At 38.5% G+C, this 21,026-nt stretch overlaps 1 protein-coding gene across 12 annotated transcripts in view; it reads left to right on the top strand.

Moving 5' to 3' along the window:
• The window catches only part of CCSER1 (coiled-coil serine rich protein 1), a 633,522-nt gene that overhangs the window by 291,901 nt on the left and 320,595 nt on the right, over nucleotides 1-21,026 (top strand). The window contains exons 8-9 of one of the 12 annotated variants that reach the window (XR_010439885.1): nucleotides 14,730-15,093; nucleotides 15,209-15,526. The exons of 10 other annotated variants lie outside the window; for them this stretch is intronic. Coding sequence is in view for 1 of the 2 variants with exons in the window: in XM_064711088.1 (XP_064567158.1) it covers nucleotides 14,730-14,822 (93 nt within the window). In the remaining variant the exon portion in view is untranslated. Of the gene's footprint in view, nucleotides 1-14,729; nucleotides 15,167-15,208; nucleotides 15,527-21,026 lie in introns of those variants that run through there. One more of the 12 variants, XM_064711088.1, reaches the window with a different exon arrangement.

Here is a 21,026-nt window from a genome sequence, read left to right as displayed (position 1 = left end):
GAAAATACCACAGAAACTTGATACAGATATGTAAGTAGGTAGTTACTTATCACAGAATCATTAGGTTGGAAGAGACCTTCAAGATCATCGGGTCCAACCCATGCCCTAACACTTCAACTAAACCATGGTATTGCGTGCCACATCCAGTCTTTTTTTTAAACATATCCAGGGATGGTGGCTCCATCATCTCCCTGGGCAGACCATTCCAGTACTTTATCACCTTTTCTGTAAAAATCTTTTCCCTAATATCCGACCTATATTTTCCTTGGTGCAACTAAAGATTGTGTCCTCTCAATCTGTCAGTTGCTGCCTGGAGAAGGAGACTGACCCCCAACTTTCAGGGAGTTGTAGAGAGTGATAAGGTCACCTCTGAGTCTCCTTTATATAAAAGAATATCTACTGGCCTGCCAAAAAGTTGTTTTCATCTAAGCTTCTTTCCATCAAATCAAATGCAAAGCACGAAATCTGTCTCTTGAGATATAAGTCAATGACATTCAGAAGACTTTAATTACACAATTACTGTTGACAATAAGAAAAAACAGGTGCAATCAAAGTTACCAGATCTAACTTCAAGAAGTGTTTCAAGTTTCTGAATTGTGTTAAAATAAAGGAACATGTATTTATGGCTTCAATGTGGCATATATGTTGAAGTATGCAAAACATCATTTAAACATGTATGTGCATTAGTGTGTGTAAATGCGTATATCAACATGCATTGTCCATATGTGTGGATGCAAAATTATTCACGTTCTTAAAAATTATGGTGAAGAGCAATGTGATATTGCTTGTACAGTGGGCATATTAGAAAATCCTATTTTGGCTCCAAGTATGTTATCCATGTTAAGAGTGTAACTTTGCAACTGGGAGTATTACTAAGCTTACTTTTATTGCATACTTGTGTTTGGATTATGTAGACATATTTTGAATCAAGCATGTGCCCTGCCAAATGGCTGGTGCGGTTTGCCAGTCATGTGGAAAAGCAAAAATCTCTATTTGATTAGGTGCTGACAGATATTTACATATAAATTTCACCATTTCCAAGTTCATATAGTTGTAAGCACTTCTATTTTTATAAAGCTAACTCTTACTGATCATGCAGAACTGTTAATGATCCAAATTCAAAGAAACTTCAATCATTTAAGAATGACTTGGGAATGTTGTTGCTGAAGTGCTGAACTGGAGTCTAGCAAATGCTGTCTATGATGAGGTTGCCAGAATGCTGTCCTTGCTCATGCAGGGTCTCGCTCAAGGCTGGGAGCTGTCTCTTCATTCCCCTGCACTCAAGGGTCTCTGTCCTGTGTGTTTTTGTGGTTATGTTTGCTGAATGTCAGCAAAACCAGGTGTCGTCAACAGTCCCACTGATTTTTAGCAAGCAGCCATAGGAAGTGGGAGCAGCAGCACCTCCTTTACACAACAGCAGGGTGGGAGGGATGTTGGATTGTGCTAGGGAGGGATTATGTTCTGCTTGCACATGAGTAGATTCAGACCCACTTCTGGCGATTGGGCAAGAAGCTCATGAAGGCAGAAGGTAAATGCTTCTCTATTTCTTCTTCCAGTATTGTGCCTCTGTGCAGAAATTTATCTAAGATTAATTGTCTTGGAGAGAAAAAAAACAAACCCAAAAAGCATTATATGAGTATCATTGAGTGTGATTTTTCATTGGTCTTTGTTCAACACTTGTCTACGGAGGAAATGTCTTTTATTTTTCCCAACTAGATCCCGGGACTATCTCTGTATTTAATGCAGTGCTTTTTTGATGAAAATTATGTTCTTGGGAATGACTAAGACATCAAGAAGAGTTACATAAAAAATGCTGAAGAAATTTAAAGCATTGCAGAAATTATTTTGGATCACTGTGCCTGTCTAATGTGGAAAGCAGACAGCTGGCTTTTAGTAAAACATTAATACATTGGCATTGGAAGTTAATAAGCCTTGTTCAGTCAGTTGAATAACAAAAAGGCAAGAAATACCACAGAAATCAAATTCTTTGAAGAGCAGTTGTAAGTTCTCTGCTTCCTAAGCTGGGATCTTAGAAAATGTTATTTTGGTCTGCCTCATCTTTCGGTTTTTCCCTTGGCACTTAGCAAACTGCAGGTCATGTATTATGAGCATAGTCTAATACCAAAGTCAGGATCTTGGCTTCATTAACTTCCACCTAAGGAGAGATGCCTCTGGCTGATATGCTCATTCTTTTGGCAGTTTCATCAATTCTGGGAGAATTACTGCTTTTTCTTCTGGCTTGAAGCATTAAATTGGTCACTGAAATTGAATCTCGGGTTTCTAAAGAAGTGAAAAATATCACATAATGTGCAGTTTCTGTATTAACCAGCAGAAACCTTGTCATAGCCTTTGTTTTGATGTAATAGTGATATACAGGTTTTAGAAAATGGGCAGCCTACAGGACTAAAGGTTTCAATCCAATTTGAAGTAAGAAGATAAAGCAATGTATGCATGCAAATTTACTGAAGTGTCTCTTCACTTTCCCTCACAAGGAAAAGGGAGAATCTGTCTTATCTATGGACAACTTGGCATTTTCAGGATCAGTTCCCTCCTTCTTTGTAATTCACATAAGCTTCTCCATGATCAACTGTGAATCTCCGCAGTAATTTCTGTTCCCCAAATACACACTACTTTTGTGGCCAGGTTGTATGAACAGTGTCTGGAAACCATCTTGCAATGCATTAATTACAAATGTAGAGACTGCCAGTGGAATTTCTAGGAGTGCTTCTCATCAAGCAGAACTAGAAAGGCTCCCGTTATAGTTGGCCTCCTGTGCTAAACCCTGTGATTTGAAGCTTGTGGTGCCTCTTACTAAGCTGATGTGTCCTGCAAAGGGAACCTTTATAGTCCACAATTCCTAGGAGTGCTTTTTATGGAAGTATTTGTTTCTATTTTATTGATTCCTCCTCCTATTATAAAGCAAATCAGTTTTAAGATCATGTCTTGCATGTTTTTATGTCCCTCAAAACCACTGACAGCAGCTTGACTCTTTTCTTCCTTCCCTCCCTCACTCCCTCCCTCCTTTGTTCCCATAACCTAGAGGCATTTTATTTTCTAACATATAGTTTTCTCCTCTTCTGTCAATCTTTGACTATGTTATTGATCATGGTTGTTCAAGTCACTCTCCTTCACCAAATATTGATATGACTAAGTGGATGTACATGTCCACTTAAAAAAAACCCTTATGTTCCAGAAAGAAAATATGCTTTTGTTCTCTTGGAAAATTCTTTCCTCCAAGTTTCTGGTGAAGAAATAAGGTGCTTTCTTTAAGTGAGTTAAGGATTTGCACAATTTACACAATTAATTTGCACATTTAATACTGCTCCACAGTTCAAGCATATTTAGATGTCTTGAAAAAAGTAGCTTAATTATAATTACATCATTCACTACAGAACCTTCTTTGCAGGACATAAGGCTTTAGTATTGGCAGTTTAAAAGTCAGAGGGAATGAAAGCTGACCTGCCTAGGACTTGGGCTCTATTGCTGTAGCCAGTAAATACTGGGAAGTTTTCCAGGTGTATTGTACTTGAACAGAACAGTTAAAAATAATAACCATAAGCTGTATACCCTAAGATGTACAATATGTAGCAGAAGTATGGGGATAACAGATTTATGTGTAGAAGCTGGATTTTGAATGTGCTGTGAATGTGCTTATGTAAAAGAAAAATTAAGTGGAATTTTCATTTTTCTCTAAAGGCAAAGTCAAGGCCTTGTCACATTATATATTAGCTTGGTCCAATTATTTGTTGGTATATCACTTAAAGAAGATACATGGCACGGAGCTGCATTTTTTCATGCATTTTGATGATGTGTTTTTTAATGTTTGTATATGTTGTATATATTCTATAAATTCTATATAAGGTGAAGTTGTCTTAGAATACTTACCTGGGCTGAAATTGAGATGACTATAGTTGCTAATAAAGTTGAGATGCAAAGTGCGGGATTGTTTTACTCATTATTAAAGCAATGAATTTCTGAAATTACAATTTAAAAGTCTTCATTCCTTTTTTTATTTTGCACACTGTTTTAGTTAACTACTTGAGGGTCTGATGTTTTCATTCTATTATTATAGACTACTACAGTGATGTTGTTGTTCAGTATTCAGTCCTTGTTGCCTCCCCAGTGACTCTGGCAAAGGAGCCTTGTAAATGTGCACTTGAAGGGTCTGAGTTCTAAAAGTAGTTTTCAAGAGGGATGTCCTGAAGTATGCTGGTGGAAATGAGTTCTCATTCAGTTGATGAGTTCTGAAGGTACACATTTGCATTTTGATTCAAATGTCATGATTTTAATGTTTAGTTTTCACACATTATGCTTCTTAAATAGTGCCTTTAATTTTCATTTTTCATGAGGAACAGTATCTCAAGTCTCTGGAATTTTATCTGTATTATTTTTGTGTTTCTCTTTACAACATCAAGTTGTCAGTCCATTTCACTCATGCACATTTGGCCATCTGTCCAGATACTCTCCCTTGGAATGGTGCTCAATATTGCATCCACTTTGGTCATAGTTTCTTTCAAATATCATTTTGTTATCTGCTGTGTAGCTGATGGTGAAAGCAGACACCTGTCATTTGTAGCTTTGTCAAAGAGCTTTCCAAAGAAAGAGAGCCTCTTCTAATCTTTTCACAGAAAATCAGAATTTCTTCGGCTGTGCAGGCTCTTCTGATTTTTTTGGCATGGTGCAATATTCTTTTGTGTTAACCTTGGCTGTCTGCCAGTTGTCCACCAAGCCATTCTTGGTCCCCCTCCATGGACATGATGGTGAGAAATATGCATCAAAAAGTTCATGGATTCAAATACTGGCAAATTTCGTACTAATTACTGAAGAAGGCTAAACAATAATAATTTTCTTAACTTGAGAAAATTATTTAAATTTTATTGCATTGCCAATTAATTGTAACAGAGTAGACTAGTGAGAATCATTGAAACACTAAAAACACCTTGCCCCTACCCTTCCCTTCTTCACAGGCTGAGTCCTCTCATCTCTTTCTGTTCCCCTCCATGCACAAGCCCTGAATAATGCAGGGAATGGGGAATAGGGATCATGATCAGTTCATAATGCTTCATCTCTGCTGCTCCTTTCTCCCCATGCTCTTCTCTTTCTCCAGCATGGGGTCCCTCCTCAAGGGTACATTCTTTCACAAAATTCTCTATCCTGGGATTTTCTCGGTAGCTGCAGTGCTTCAAGAATTGCTCCAGAGTTGGTTCAGGTGATTGGGTTCAGTCCTGCAAGAGTAGAGTGCTCAGTGTGGGCTCTCCACAGGCTTCAGCTTCTTTCAGGGAACTTCCACCTAGTCCAGTGTGGAGTGCAGGTGCAGGTCTGCTCTGATGTGAACCTCCATGGGCTGCAGAGGTGGCACGTCTGCTTTGCCAAGGGCTTCACACAGGCTGTAGGGCAATCTCTGCTCCTGTACCTGGAGCATCTCCTGTCCCTCCTTCTGCACTGATGTTGGTGTCTGCAGAGCTGTTTATCTCTGATATTCTCACTCCTCTTTCCAGGTTCTGCACAGCCTGTTTTACCCTTTCCTAAATCTGTTATCCTAGAGGTGCCGCCACCATTGCTGATGGGTTCAGCTGTGGGCAGCAGTGGGTCTGTCTGGGAAGCTGGCTGGCATTGCCTCTTCTTCTCACAAAAATCCTCTTAAAGTTTCCTTCCATTCTACCAAAACCTTGCCATGTAATCCCAGTAAAAATATTATAAATTGGAATTTATGATGTAGAGAAATAAAGTCTTAATAGTATTATCAACAGCTACAAATAATTGGGAGCCAAGCTGTTTAATTAAAAGAATCAATGCACTGCTTCCATCTGGAAGCCTGTGTTTTCATAAGAAGCTTTGCTGCAAGGTAGGAAATTTCTGGAACTTGGTTTTCTTTCTTCTATTCTGCCTTTATCTCCAGGCCTTTCTCCTTTTCAATAGGAATTTATTGTAATGTTTTGCATTTAAGGGCTTCATTTACACTGTTTATTCTGAGCTTGTATCATGACTATCCCTAAACATGAGACAGGGATGGAATGGCTTGTGTAAATCTTCAGACTAAGTACTACTAACTATGGGGTTTTATTGAATTTGATATGGCACTCCTTATGTGTGCATGTATGCTGAATTGTATTGCATTTATTCCTGATAAACTAGTGTCACATGTGGGGTGGGAAGTTTTGATGCAACATCACTGAGAAAGGAGTTTTTTAATGAGATATAGCTGTTAAAAATCTCTGAGCAAAAGCATCTGTCCCAAATATTTGTACTTTTGATTTGCGTCAAAGACACTTAAAACCTAATTTGATATGCCTCTTGGGCCATCCTTGAAATTCAAAACAATTAATAAATTCTTAAGACCAGCATCAGCAATTGAAAGTACTGGAGAGAGAGCCTCTAAGGCATCAGAACTTTCCATAATGAAAGCTATTTGCTTTTATTGTTTTCTCTTTGTGTCCTTAGATTTTTCAGACCCACTTGTGTTGTGTTGTCTTTATTTGGGCTCTTAGGATTGCTTCTGCTCTAATGGTTAAGTACTGTTAGTGTCTAAACAGAGAGGGATTTTTTAGAAATCAGAACTGCTTGTGTATAAGAACAGAGTATGAGAAGGCTCTGCTACATCCATGACACAGAATGCTTGGAAGGGGCTCCCACTGTCCTCAGAGAGAGGAGAACAGGAGTTTTACAATTTACAAGAAACAGGTGTTGGAGAAGAGACTGCCAAGCCCTGGGAGGAGCCATGCATAGTCATGCCAAAGCCTGACAGAATTGGTGTGATTGTGTTATTGTGCAATATTAACTTGGAAAGAGCTTAGGCTAACAAATCACCCTTTTCAAGTTAAGGCTGCACACTTCATGTCAGCTTTACAAGTATCTGTATTTGCTGAGGTGAGAATCAGCATGGTCCTCCCTTACTGCTTGTAGGGTTATGTCTTTGAGTTTGGAAGCTCAAAATTTGTCGCTCTTTAAAACTTCTTCACCATATGTGGTGCAGAAAAATGCAACATATCATTCCCTAACTGCTCGTTGAGCAAGCTGCTTTGTGAGCTGAGCAGGAGATGAAGGGGTTATAGCGCCTTCCTTTTGGTTCTCTATGCTCCATGACAATTCAGGGGTAGATATCAGTGATTTAGTTTTTCCATTCAGACAGTGCGAACAATAATTTTAGTTATTGCTTTAAAATTTTGAAAATTCATTACAAAGCATCCCAATATCTTCCAGAAGACTCTAATGCCATGTGGAGATAGTAGGATATGAAAGTATATTATCATCATAGTGCCTAGATAGCATGTACTGCTGCTGTATTTCTTTTTTTCCACCTGGCTTTATAGAGTTTGCTTTAATTCTCTTTTACTGTTTCTTAATTTAGCCTGTAACCTCTGTGAAATAAGTTGTTTTCAGAAAGCAAGTGTTTATATTGTAATGATGTGTTTGCACTGCTCTGATTTTGCTTTGTAAGCTCTTTCTTTGTGGTCTGTGAGCAAGTGATTAAAGCTAATAAGGGTGAAAAAAGATTGTGTGGGTGAAGCTCTGGTTTGAGACACTGGCAAGTACAAGATTCGTCTTGCATCAGCAATGAGGCCTTTGATTTTTGGGCCATTTCTTTGCTCTTTGCATCATTGACCTTTGTCAAAATGAATTAATTGGTGTTGGGTTTAAATATCACTGTGATATATCAAAATATATGTCTATGTTATTGTCTTTATCCATAGGAGAGCAAGTGGAGTAAGGGGTGTTGGTTTTGAGTCTGAAAGGCTTGCAGACATGAATCAGTAAGTGCTGGGTAGCTAAGCAGCAGAATGAAGGTGTTTGCTCAATCAGTTTCAGCAGAAGCAGCTATTATTCAGTTTATTTGAGTTGATTGCACTGATGAGGATAACGACCAGTTTGGCATACCTTCTTTGTTTCCCTGGCACTAGCCAAAAGTGCTTGAATAACGTGATTGATACTTGAGCCTAAATCTTATTTTAGCAAATCTGAAGGGCTGCTATACTTCCTGGAGGAATCGGTCAAAGCAGAGACACCTGCAGGTCTTTGGGCTCTGTTTGCTTGTAAACTTGCTCTCTTTACAATTCATTGTTCCCTGCAATTTGCATAGGGCAAAAATGTTAGAGCATTAAAATCTCTTCTGAAACCTCTGATTTGTGTTGATTCACTTGAGGCTGCTTGCTTTGAAGGCTTACTGTACTAACTTGGATGTTTTTCCTCTTGACCTCTTTTGGTTCTGAAGAAATCCCTATAACTTCCGAGAAACATGCAAAAATATAAAGTTACACATTACACATACTTGAATTTTAATTCCAGACTGCTGTTAATGCTTGCACAGTTTCTTTCATTCCCTATAGTTACCATTAAAGAGGCAGTTCATCTGGAATGCTTTTTGCTTAAATGGAACTGTAATTTCAAGGCAGTGAACTATAAACTTAAAAAAAATCAACTTAAAAATTGTTGATTAGTATTCTGCACATCTGTTATATAGACCAGCTTACAGACATCTGCACTTAGAAATAGATATGCATAAAGGATGTATATTCTAGCCTAATCTTCACAGATTCAAGGATGATGGTTAGAATAGGCAATGTGCAGTATTAATCAGATGAAATGCCATTGCCATGACTGTGCTGGTACCAGTAACCATTTCCATTCCCTTTGCAGTGAGTGAAGCCATGGCTGTAGCATACCTGTTGCTCACAGACTGAATGCTTACACATTGCTAAGTCTGCCCATGCACACGAGCACATAAACCACCTCAGTGTGTGTGGTCTGTCTGTAGCAGCCTCCATCCATCTCCATCACTTTCCTGGTGCAGGCTTCCTTTCAGTGCTCCTGCATCTTGTCCTCTTCTCAGTGATATTTCCAGAAAGCTGGTCACTTGGGATGAGAAATTATTGTATCAGGTGAAGCTTGCTTTTCAGCCAGCACAGAGCCAAGGTACTGAGCCTGCAATCTCACTCTCTGGCTCCAGATCAACAGACAAGGCTTGGTAGCAACCCCTTTCATCTTAAAAAGGAGTCATAGTTAATCTCTTTAGTGTGTTAGAACAGCAAGGGAAGAACATCCATGGTGCTGAATAAACAAGCCTGCTAATGACTGCTGAGTGATGTTAAACTGTAATAAGAGAGCTTTATAGTTGTTTTTTGTTTTCACACATTATTCTGTGTTTTGTGAGATCTCTTCAGTCTTTATTTTTCCCACATTCTGAGACTGAAGAATCTTGTAAGATATTTGAGGTGTCCAACTTTCAAACACTTTTATTTGTGGAATGGTGACCTTGTAGGAAAAGATCCAGGGGCATTAGGACAAACCTGCTCTGTTTGCTGCTGTCAGTCTGAGGGTCACCAGTGATAAGGCACAGGGGAACCTCAGTGTGGGGCTGCCTTTTCCTGGGCTGCCTTTCAAACTGAAAGCAACTTTGGTGTCTTGTCATGCCAACCCACAAGGATCTGTTGTAGCACTTCATCTTCTGAGAATTTCCTCCCAAGTTCCCAGATATGCATCAGAAAATATATTATATATCCCACCAGATAAGGGCTGATAACTCTCCTGGCAGATACAGTGGGCACATATTGCATCCAACGTCCCGTACATGTCACGTGCAATTGTCAGGAATTTCCTGCATCTCCTGCCTGCCCTCACCGCAGTTGGCCACACGTGTGTGGTTGTCAGCTACATCAGTAGCCAGGAAGCACAGCTGAATTGTAAACAGTTTGACAGCTTGAACTTGATGGAATGACTGTCTTGAATATTTTCCTTGTAAGTAGGTGTTGCATCTGGTATGTGCTACTACAGTTCTAGGTGATAAAGATCACATGTCAGACCATATAATCCAAGTATGGTGTCTTAAAATTTCATTTTCAGGAATTTTTTTGTGTCTGTAGGTTTCACTTTATGGTTCAATTCAAGTGGGAAGTTCCTTATTTCCTGGTAGAAATTGGTTTGTATGGTACAGCAAATGGACAGTTTCCTTCCACTGACAGCTCACAGCTCTTCCCTTATGGATTCAGTAGCACACAGTAGCATTTCTGTAGTGCAGTGAGCTATGTGTTTTGGGTTTTATATTGATGGGCTAGTGTTTTAGGTAGACTGTGAACATTTTCCCAGGAAATGTGAAAAAAGTGTAGTGAAATTGTAGTTTTAAGTGGTTTATACCTCAGCAAGATTTCTTGAAACAAGTCATTTCTTCAGTTCAAGGCTGTTTTCTGAACTAAATATGAAAGACCTGCAGAGAAGATGGGGTGCATGAAAGCTTTGAAGAAAAGGTCAGAGGAATTCTTTAAAATGAAAAACATTTGGCAGGCTGCCTGTAGGTGTCATTACAAGCTGTCTTGTGTGCACCCGGAGGCCTAACCTTGGAAACAATTAAGTGCAGACATGTGAGTAACTTTAATTGTGTGCCTGCCAAATCAGTAAGACAAACTGCAATCTTTCAGCATTTGTCAGATCTTTAGTTTACATGTTTCCCCATCAGCTTTTAAAATAAAACCATGTAAATGAAACATGGGAACTTGTCTAATATAATTTTAGTGTTATATTGCAAGACAATTAAGAACTCTTTTATATGATACTTATACGTGTTTGTTTTTTTTTTTTTTTTGTGCTCTTACTAAGTTTATTTTCTTAAATACATGAATAGCAATCATGGTTTCTGCTTTCCATTTCCTTCTCTGATAGACTTCTTGATCTTAAATTCACATTTCACTTCTTTTTGTGTGTTAGAGGAAATACTGTCTTTCAGGCGTGTGTGTGGTACAAACTAGGTGGTTTGCGTGTAGTATCATTGCATTTTCTGAGAGTAAAAACCAACTGGTGAGCTCTGCTGGGAAAAGAAATCAGTCTAATTGCCTGGTTAATTGCATTTGTATTGTGCTATATATTGCCCTGGGTGCTGCAGAGTATCTCACAAGACATCATAGCTTATCTCTATTTTCATCAGTCTTATCGGGTGCTCCTGCAAAAAAGTAAAACTCTCTTTTTGCTTAGTTTAAACATCATCGGGGGGGGTGAAGCATAAGTACTTGAGTATGTGTATTGAGGATGGATGGATAAATAGAGACACAAACCATATTTTTCCCTTTAACCAAAAATATTGTTGATCAATTTAAAGAACACTTGCATTAATATAGCCTGTTCTAATATAGTTTGGTTTGGTTTTCTCTGTATTAATTTATAAGCACATGAAATGGTTTTATCCTTTGTACTGGCTAGTGTCTCAGACTGATTTGAGTGCTTAATCTTCATTTTATTTTGCCACTTTTTTTTAATATTTAGATCTAGCAGTACAATGGTTACATACAAAAGCTGTATTGGAACACACACATGAAATTGTACAAGAAATCTGTTACTGGGATAGGAATAGCAAGATTCTATTTTTTTTCCCTGTATGGGTTTCTCTTATTTGTTTGTTTGTTTTCTGTAGCACAATATGAAACTGAAGAAATCCATTTCTGGAACAAACCAAGTATTGAGGGTGCTGTGTTGCTTTATTTCTTTGTGTTCTTTTCCCCCTTCAGACAGAAGAAATTGGCCAATACCTTCTTCTACTTCCCTCTTCTATAAAATCTGTTTCTTTTTATCTTCCATTGGGTTATATGTTTATGCCATATCAAGAACCTCACTTGTTCTCATTCTCCAGTCTCCCCACTTGCCCCAGTCACACCCTGTATTTTGATTAGCTTTCTATAGAGAGCGTACTGCAATTGTTTCCTCCTACTTGTTTCCTCCTCCAGCCCCTTCATACCTTCTCTGTCTCAACACAATCCTGTTTCAATGTCTTCTGCATTAACTGCAGATAACCCTGGAACCACTTTATGGCTTCTTTCAGATTTATGGAGAATTCTGTGCTTAGACTTTCCTTAAGTCCGTTCTTCATCTCCTTCACTTAAAAGCCTTTGCTCCATTCCCCCCCATTTCCTGCCAACCACATATGTCAGGATGTTCTTCAAGTCCTGTCCTTTTTGGCATCACTGAATGTTTGTCCCCCTGCTTCAGGCTCCAGAGTGGTTTCAGCAGTACAGAATGCCCTGTCTCTCTCCCCAGCACATTGTCAGGTGCCATCAATCACATCAGTGTCCTTTTCTACTTCATTCACACCTCACTGAATTATCTCATCTGACTACATTAATCTGTCAAATAAAAGGTTAACTTGGAGATTTCATAATCTTCTACAGCCAATTCTTGTTTTGTTGGAAGTAAATCTGAGTGGGCTGAGAGATAAACCCCTGTAAAGCCACATGTGATGTTGTTTATTGCCCTGATATCAATCCATCATAACTTTACCTTGCAAGGTACTTATGGAATTAATTATGTGCAGTGCTCTGGAATCAATTACACCATTAGGATGCCAACGTATTTGGCTTCCTGAATTTTCACCCTCTTACAAAAATGTGCCAATAAAGTACTCTCTTCTCAGTTCTTCTGGGTGATTCTTCATGTCAGGAGTACATCACAGCAAGCAGTTCAGGCATCAGCTGAACTGATAAAGATATAATAACGACTTTTTAATTAATTTTTGCATCCTGAAATGTATTATTTATCTTTCTTAAAATACATAAAATATACAGAATTAGCAATGAAAGTCAGATACAAAACTTGTTGTTGATAGTATACCACTGAGGTGTTTTTCAGGAGCTCTCTTAGTGACACAATCCTTTAGTAAGCAGCAAAGTCTATTTTTGGTCTGACATATTTCTTTTCATGTCAGAGAAATTATCTTTTGAAGGCTTCCCTTCCCTCCTTCGAGTTTCTGTTGCTCAGTGGAAATTAACTGCAACTGATGTTGCTTTTTATGGAAGTCCCCATATGTGGTGTGCAAGTGTATTTGCACAAAACCCACAGATCAGATTGCTGACTGAAACTACTGGAGTAGAGTACATTCTTGGATACTGCTGTCCCATTGTTTGTAAAGTCTTCTGTTGTCATTTAACTAGGTGAAAATAATGTCACATGAGACTTTAGTCATACCAAATGTTACTCTGAACATTTACATTATTGTAGAATTGAATAGATAGTGAACTACCCAACTTGTTCCAAAGAAGTGTCTCAGCCCTTGTGTAATCATGCTTCTAATTTTTGGATGTGCTAGTGGCAATATATTCTTTGTAAAGGCCATGGGGATAGATAATTATTGAAAATTAAAACCCCCCCAAGTACCTCATCCTTCACCAGGACTGTAGGTCACTGCAGGATCACCGAAGGTGAGAAGGAGAAAGAGGCATTTGCACATTGGTGAAATTCCTGCTAATGCCATTTTTCAAATCCAGGGATGATTCACTGTGTGAAAATGGTCTTCTGTATCCCCTAGCAACCAGAAATAAAATGTCTCTGTTCTTGTCTGCTGGCCTTCAAAAACACATAGGAGAAGTGATTTGTTTTCACAAGACAATCATGCAGCATTAGAAGCCTGCTCCCATCCATTCTTCATCAAGAGTAAACACAAAGTAGACAAGTCATTCTAGCTCTTGATTGAGTTGTAGAGCAAGTCTTTTTTTAAGAGGTGTGTGGTTTTGTCAGTTTTGTTCTTTGACTTTTTAATACATGAAAAATAAAACTGTACCCTATGCAAATTATTGCTAGTATTTAATATACTCTTGAAATCTGAGAGATGTGAGTTTTGTCCTCAATTTCTGAGACTTCTATAGCAACACAGTATTTTATTATTTTTCACTCAGCATGCTGTTGAATTTTATTCTTTAGTATGTTTAGGTTACAAATGCTGGAGACTTCATATTTCACAAAACATGTAAAAATAAGGAATGCTTTCTTTAAACATAATATATTAAATTAGTGCTGTATCTTTGTGTAGGCAGCTGAAATTCAGCAAGTCAAATGCTGAAAAGATTGTGTCAAAATAAGCACAAAAGACATAAGTTCCTTTTTTCAGCAGGCTTGTTTTTCAGCAATCACACCCTTTTCTCTTTCCTCACAGCATCTAGCAATTGATGCTATTTTTAGAAATTATTCTGATAATCACTCAGCAAACCTTGGGCTGAATTGTTAAGAATACTATACCCTTAGCTGGAAATTGCATGATGATGATGTACAAAAGGCTTTGACCTTTTCAAATATCCAGTTTCTCTATTTTGCTTTATAAATGTTAACTATGAGGGGGGAAAAAATTGGATTTTATCCAGAGGAGGTGCTTATTGCACAGTTACAATTTGCATTTACGGAGCAGTGGGTTTCTTCCAGTTTTGAAATAGTTTGGTTGTATTTCAAATTACAATTGTGTGAAGAATTTTCTTGTGGAAAGTTAAATGAGAACAAATCATTCTCTGTGTATGTTCGTGTCCTGACTGACTGCAATAGTAGCTCCCTGCCTGCACAGTCTGTGGGGGAGAAGATTCTTTGGTCCTGGAAGAATTGGCTGGCTTTGGCTTACAGATTAATTTAGCCTTGCTTATACAAGTGGTGTAAGATAAAGGTTAAATTTGTGCACCTGAGGCACAGATTTAAATGAGAAGCAGCTGAAGAAAAACATGTTTCTCTTGAAAAGTATTTAAATTATCATAAGAATTGAAATTTGAATTCATTTTATACTATAAAGCATTAATCAGCTTTATTTATAAATAAATTCAAATTAGACTGCATAAGTGATCATACTGCTTGAAATAGAAAATAGAAAATAAAGTTGTCAATGCTATTTTGATGTTGATGCATTTCTGCATTTTTACATTTTTCCCTGCATAATTTTTCCTTGTATTTTTCCACTGCTGTTGATTCCATAAATTGAACTTTATTATTCACTATTTCAGGCCCCATTTATATGTGACACTCCATGCAGGAAGTACCCTTCATCTGCTGGAAAGGGCTTGCAGAGCAGGAACATCAGTAACTTAAGTTTGTGACTGTTGGGCATAAGTCACTGCTGCATAAATCTATTGAAGAACTGTGCTTGTCTTTTTGAAGTTTTGGAATTCTGTGATATCCTATGTTCAAGAAACAAAAGAACCACAAGTATTTGAAAGGCCATCTAGTCCAGTCTCCTGCAATGAGTTGAAGGGACATTTTCCACTATATCAGGTTGCTCAGAGCCCCATCCAACCTGACCTTGAATGTTTCCAGGGATGGGGCACCACCTCTCAGTGAAACCTTTTCCAGTGGTTCACAACCAGCACAGTAAGCAACTTCTGCCTTATATCTAAGCCAAATTAACTCTCTTTTAGTTTAAAACCTCTATCCCTTGTCCTATTACAACAGCACCTGCCTAAGTCTGTCCCCATTTTTCTTGCAGACACTCTTCAAGTCCTGAAAGGCTGCAGTGAGGTCTCCTTGGGGCTTCTCTAGGCTGAACAAACCCACTTTTCTCAACCTTTCTGTTTGCTATTGTTTAATTTCCCTGTGTTGCCATCAGGGTTGTCCCAGTCCAGGTGCAGGACCTTGCACGCGGCTTTCCTGAACCACATCAGGTCCCATGGACCCACTTCTGCAGCTTGTCCAGGTCCCTTTGGATGGCATCCTGTCCTTCCAGTGTGTCTGTCACACCTTGCAGCTTGGATCCTAGTGGCATTTAAAAAACACTAGTGACACTGAAAATAAGCTACTTCTTTTTTAGGAAACTTACAGTAAGTAGATGGGAATTAATAGTGTTAATACGGTGTATTCTGTGCAATTTTGTAGAAATCCTCTGAAGAATACATACCTGCAAGTAGTTTCCTTGAACATAGTATTTTTTCTTCAGGTATATGCTTAAAACCTTTCTAAAGCATTCAACAAGAATCCTATGAGAATTTTCACTTTCCTTCAGGAAAACCATACTTAAATGATTGGAATTTTCTGTTGGATTTTTGCTTGCATCTATCAAAAAGCTACCATGTGGCTTTATTTTTTCGTCTGCATTTTAGCTATGACACACACTGTAATTGGCAGAAAACAAGCAAATTAAAAGTGATGTAAAAGTTACTTGTGTTCACTGTTAATACCCTGTTTTTGAGAGCCGTTAGTAGAAGTTGCAAATTCTTCTTTTAAAAAAATGTGTATTAATGGGGTATTGTTCTATGTAAGTGTTTCCAGAGCTGGTACTGAACTCCATGTGTCTGCTTAGGAGAAGGATTGAAACTGCTTCTGGGCAGCTGTCCATTGCCCTTTAATACAGGAACCATTTAGACTTTATACTACTGAAGAGTAATCAGAACTGAGTGAAAGAAATGGAGGCATTAGACTAGAAATGATTGAAACCTGGCAGCAGATTTTTTTTCTGATCATATGTGGGCAGCTTCCAGACCCTTTGCAATATCCTAGTTCTGCAATATGAGTTCTGTATGTTAAAAAAGATACTGAGAAGCTTTTAAAGGCCGTCATCATGTGCTCTGATTGATGCAGGACTTAGGGCAAGAAAGGTCAGTGGCCATTAACTGAAAGTTACAATAAAATAGAAGGGCATGGGGATTGGTTTTAGTATTTCCTCAATATTGATTTCCTCAGTTGAAAATGAAGTGTTCCACAAGTATATTTTTGCATCTTCAGTGTACGTGCTTAAAGTTTGTTATGTTTTATCTGTTTCCTGCGGTCCAGTGTAAAAATCATTTGTTTCTGTTATCAGGGCAACCTCCTTTTCAAGATTCTGCTTTATATCCAATATGTGATGCAGCCACAGTAAATTGCCCCAACTTTAAGAGGCATAACAAAGCAGACTGGTGAAATTTTTTTGTTGCGTTTCCCACGCCTGAAGTGTTGAGACCAGCAGTAGGATAACAGCTAGAGTTCTACAGGAATAATTGTGAGCTGGACTTTTCAGGCCAGCTCTGATGGTGGACATCATTTAAACCAGGGTATTTCTGCTACCTGTGATCTCTCAGGGGATTGTTTTATTTGCTTTTGGATGTCAGCTTCTTTTGGAGTTCCTGAGGGTTGTAGGAAGAAGATGGGGAACCAGCTTTTGCTTATCAGTGGGATGGCAGCAGTGACAACCACAGGGCCTCTGTGCAGCAGCCAGGAGGAGGTGTTAGCACCTGCCAGCACCTCTGTGGTGCCGAGCAGGGAAAGATCCAACAACTCTGCCAAGGAAAGCTTCTGTTTTTACCACAACTGAGCCTACAGAGATTCCTGTAAGCAGTGGCAGCTGCTGAGAGCTAAAATCACAGTGGTGGAAAGGAGGGGAAAAGGAGCAGATAAAAGAAACTTGCTGGAGCCGTGCAGAGAGGCTGCCATCAGATAAGCCAGAGTGCCAACTGCTCCATGGCATAATGGGAGTATGGATAAACTCCTAGCCTGTAGCACCAGCCTAGGAGTTTGTGAACATCTCTCCTCGTTTCCTTTGTCTCCTGCTGATTTATTTTTGTAGTTTTACCAAAGCTGTTGCAAGGAATACTGATTTGTCACACGGTGACTGAGCCAGCGCCTTAACCTTGCTTTGTAAAATTACAGAACTAGAAAAAAACAATAAAATGTATTAATACTGTAGTGGAGATCCCTATAACAATACCTCCAAAGAAAACAGACAGTATTATTATTTTTAAATTGTTTTTCATTTGAAAGGCTCTTTATATTTTATTGTAGTTAAATGAATGTGAAAGGTGTGTTCAATTTTTCACCCTGGTTTCCCTATTAATGTTGAAGGGTAGGAAGAAATTACGCTCATTTGTATTCCTGGACATAATATAAATGAAAAATGAATATTTTATTGCTAATGGCTTTGTAAAATGCTATTCAGATATCTCAGCAAATTTAGTATATAATTCTATTGCAAAATATAAAAATAAAAAAAGCTCAGCTGCGGGCTCTAAAAATAACAATCATGCCACGTCTAAGTACTAGTACAGCAGCTTTTAACTCCTCTATTCCTTTGCAAATGGTATCAATTTCTTAAACAGTGTAGCTTTGCCTCCCAAGACTTCTCAGAGCTTGAGGCTGAGAGGTGTCTCGAAATGAAGGTTCTCTGTAGCAAAACCATACAACTTTTTCACATATTCATTATTTGACCAGCTTTGCTGTGTATGTATCTTTTCAGTAGCAAACTAGTTGTATAGCAGCTACAGAAGGATTCCTTCAGTCAATTTTGTGTATATTTTTGAATCTAGCTATAAATAAATACAGTATTTACTTTAGATATATTAGATGTATTTTAATATGCATATTAGTCTCTATACGGACTGAAAGGGATGGATGTTGACCAAAGGAAGGGAGAAAGAGAAGTGGGAATACTTTCAGGTTCAGAGGGATGGCACAAAAGGGCTAGTATTGATGATGAGATGGGCACAGGAGTGGGAGAAGTGGGAACAGGAGACCCTGTGCAAGTAAACTAAGAGGTAAGAAAGAGCAGACAGTCTTGAAGACTGTTTTGGGGTTGCTCAGGGATGAGAGGCTGGACATGAGCTGGCAATGGGCACTCACAGCCCAGAAAGCCAGAAATGTGTCCTGGGCTCATCCAGAGCAGTGGGGGCAGCAGGGAAGGGAGGGGATTCTGCCCCTCGGCTCTGCTGAGACCCCACCTGCAGGGCTGCACCAGCTCTGGGGCCCCAGCACAGGAAGATCTTTACATCTTAGGATATCTTGTTTAGATCTTGTTTATCTGGAAGGTAGAGAGGTGAACAAGTGGAGCTGGAAGGACTGTGGAGAGTTTACTGCAGCTGGGGTAGTTTCTACTGAACCTTCTGACAGGGTGGGAGTTGAAGTTCTTGTTGTGCCTTACCCTCAATCCTTCCCTTAAGAATGAAAGCTGCTGTGTGAAGGTGAGAACTCAGCATAACACGTTTTTACAAAATCAAGGAATTTTTGTTCTGCCTTGACCAACTCCACTGCGGAATCTGTTTGTTCAACTAAAAAGTGGACTTAGCATTCTAGAAACTGTCTGTGGTAATCAGAATTTCTACATTTCATTGTCTTATATATATATATGCCACATAAATTCAACTTTCAAAAGTCATTACTATTGAAAACACTGTGAAGCTGATAACATAGCAAAACTCACTAATTTTTAGCTTTTACTTCTATCAACATATTATACAGAAGAAGTGCTGCAGCCATGAAAAACACATTTCAAATTGTAAAATGTCACTTGTTTCTTTTCATGTAGTGTGAAGAAAACACCCAGCCTGTCTTCCTTGATTTAGTGGCAGATACATACAGATGTTTAAAATGTTTCCTTTAAGCTGTTATTGGGTAATTCAAGGTAGTTTGGAGAATGAAGCTACTGCATCTAAATAAGTTAAAATACCCTGTCAGGAGTGGTTCCTTACTAAAATTGTAAAAACCCTTCTGGGAACTGATGAAGAAGTGAGAATAATTGCAATCACAACATTTAGGAAGTGCAAAATAGCTTGTTAAAACCTCACTGAAATGCATAGCAATTGAAGGCATCTGAATCTTTTTTGGGAATCACAGAAAAAGAAAACAGCCTCAGATTAAAGCAGAGTTGTGAAACTCTGGCAAAGTTCTTCATGATGCTTACATAGTAATAAACTTAGGAAACAACTGGACAATTTAGTGGAAAATTATTAATGAAAGGTTGGTTTCGTTATGTTCAGATTTAAAAAATAAATTGTGTCAATTTTATGAAACATTGCCCTCATTTAGATAAAAAGCGCTGTAAGTCAGGGAAACTAGTCAGTTAACTGATCAAAATATTGGAGGAGATACCACCTATATATCCCTATGTACTCATGGGCAGTAAAGCATGTGTAGTTTTTGGATGTGTGTTTGGTGCATGTTAAAATGTGTGCCTTCAAGAAAGATTTTCAGTAATACCAAGTACAAGTAGATTTTTGTCTTGAAGGAATCATGTCTTTTGTAGACTAAAAAAAGACATTACATTGGCTGTAAGGAGATCACAAACATCTTTCAGTTTCATGGAGAACTTGTGAGCATAGGAACTGTTGTGCTGAAACTGGACTCTAAATCCATGTCTGGCTTCAACAGTGGCAGTCTTTGAATACTTCATAGGAACTTGCAGAACAACCTAGTTTGGAGCATTTTTTTCCCAACTCATCGAGACAGTTGCTTCCCTATACCCAGCAGCAAATAAATACATATTCTGTTTATACTTTTATCCTCTTTAATGTAATGGTAGGTGCATTTATTGTTTGTATTGATATCTGGTCCTTTTAAATTCCAACTTTTATCTTGGTCCCAGGTAATGATACATAACATGCCTGTGTGTGTAAGGGAGGGAGAGGAGTCAATTCTCTTCTCGGATTTGACCCTTCTCAGTTTAATTAATTGATTAGTTCTGTTCTAAATGTTTTTTCTGGAAGTTCAGGAAAACAGCGAATCTCTATGCAGGGAAGATGTAGAAGTTTGAGAGGGCCCAGAGGTTCTCTGCTGATGGCCTCTTCTTTGAGTGGATGCTGACTGGACATTTCCTTTCACATTCAGATTATGACTGTGGTGTGGAATATCAGGTAGTTACTGTGAGTGTAGTGATGCAAGCTTTGGAGAAAGAGTGTCTTTGTGACTAGAGTTAAAAAAGCCCCACACTGAACCTACTGTGAGAGACAACCATCTTTTTTTCTACAAAGCTGAAAGCAGTTTGAGAAAAATAAGTGTACATTTGAAAGATCTCCTGCAAGGAAAGAAAAGCAATTGAAATAGACAGCCTGCAGATTAAAATCCCTGGAGAGCACTTGGTTCTCTCAATTGCCTGCTGAAAGAGCAGAAAAAGCTGATTTTATATGATATTATTAGGGAAGAATATACAATAACAAAATGTCAAGGCTGGATAGTATAGTCAATGAAGTATGAAAGAAACAATAGAAACTGAAGAGGGAGTAGAGTTTTGCTTAAGGAAATCGGTTCTCCACTGTGTTGTCAACAAAGCATTTGCATCTGTGAAAGCAACCGCCTGGTTTTCATTAGGATAAAAATATGACTGGAGTTGCATTTAATATCATGTGTCATGGTGACAGTCCCCAGTGAGAGAGTGACAGCCACTGATGAACCCACGGGTCTTTTCTCAAAGAGATGTTAACCCCAAAGTCATTGTCCAAATTAGTTTTGAAATTAGATTCTGCTTGCAGTAGAAGTGAAGGGGATTTTTAGATATTAACTTGCAGTGAATTTGCTGTTGGGAAGGTAAAAATGGTTTTCTCCTACATATTAATGGACCCTTCATGTAA

This window comes from Zonotrichia leucophrys, chromosome 4 (assembly GCF_028769735.1).
Source record: "Zonotrichia leucophrys gambelii isolate GWCS_2022_RI chromosome 4, RI_Zleu_2.0, whole genome shotgun sequence".
Taxonomy (NCBI): Eukaryota; Metazoa; Chordata; class Aves; order Passeriformes; family Passerellidae; genus Zonotrichia; species Zonotrichia leucophrys.
This window is presented reverse-complemented; position numbering and strand designations above follow the sequence as displayed.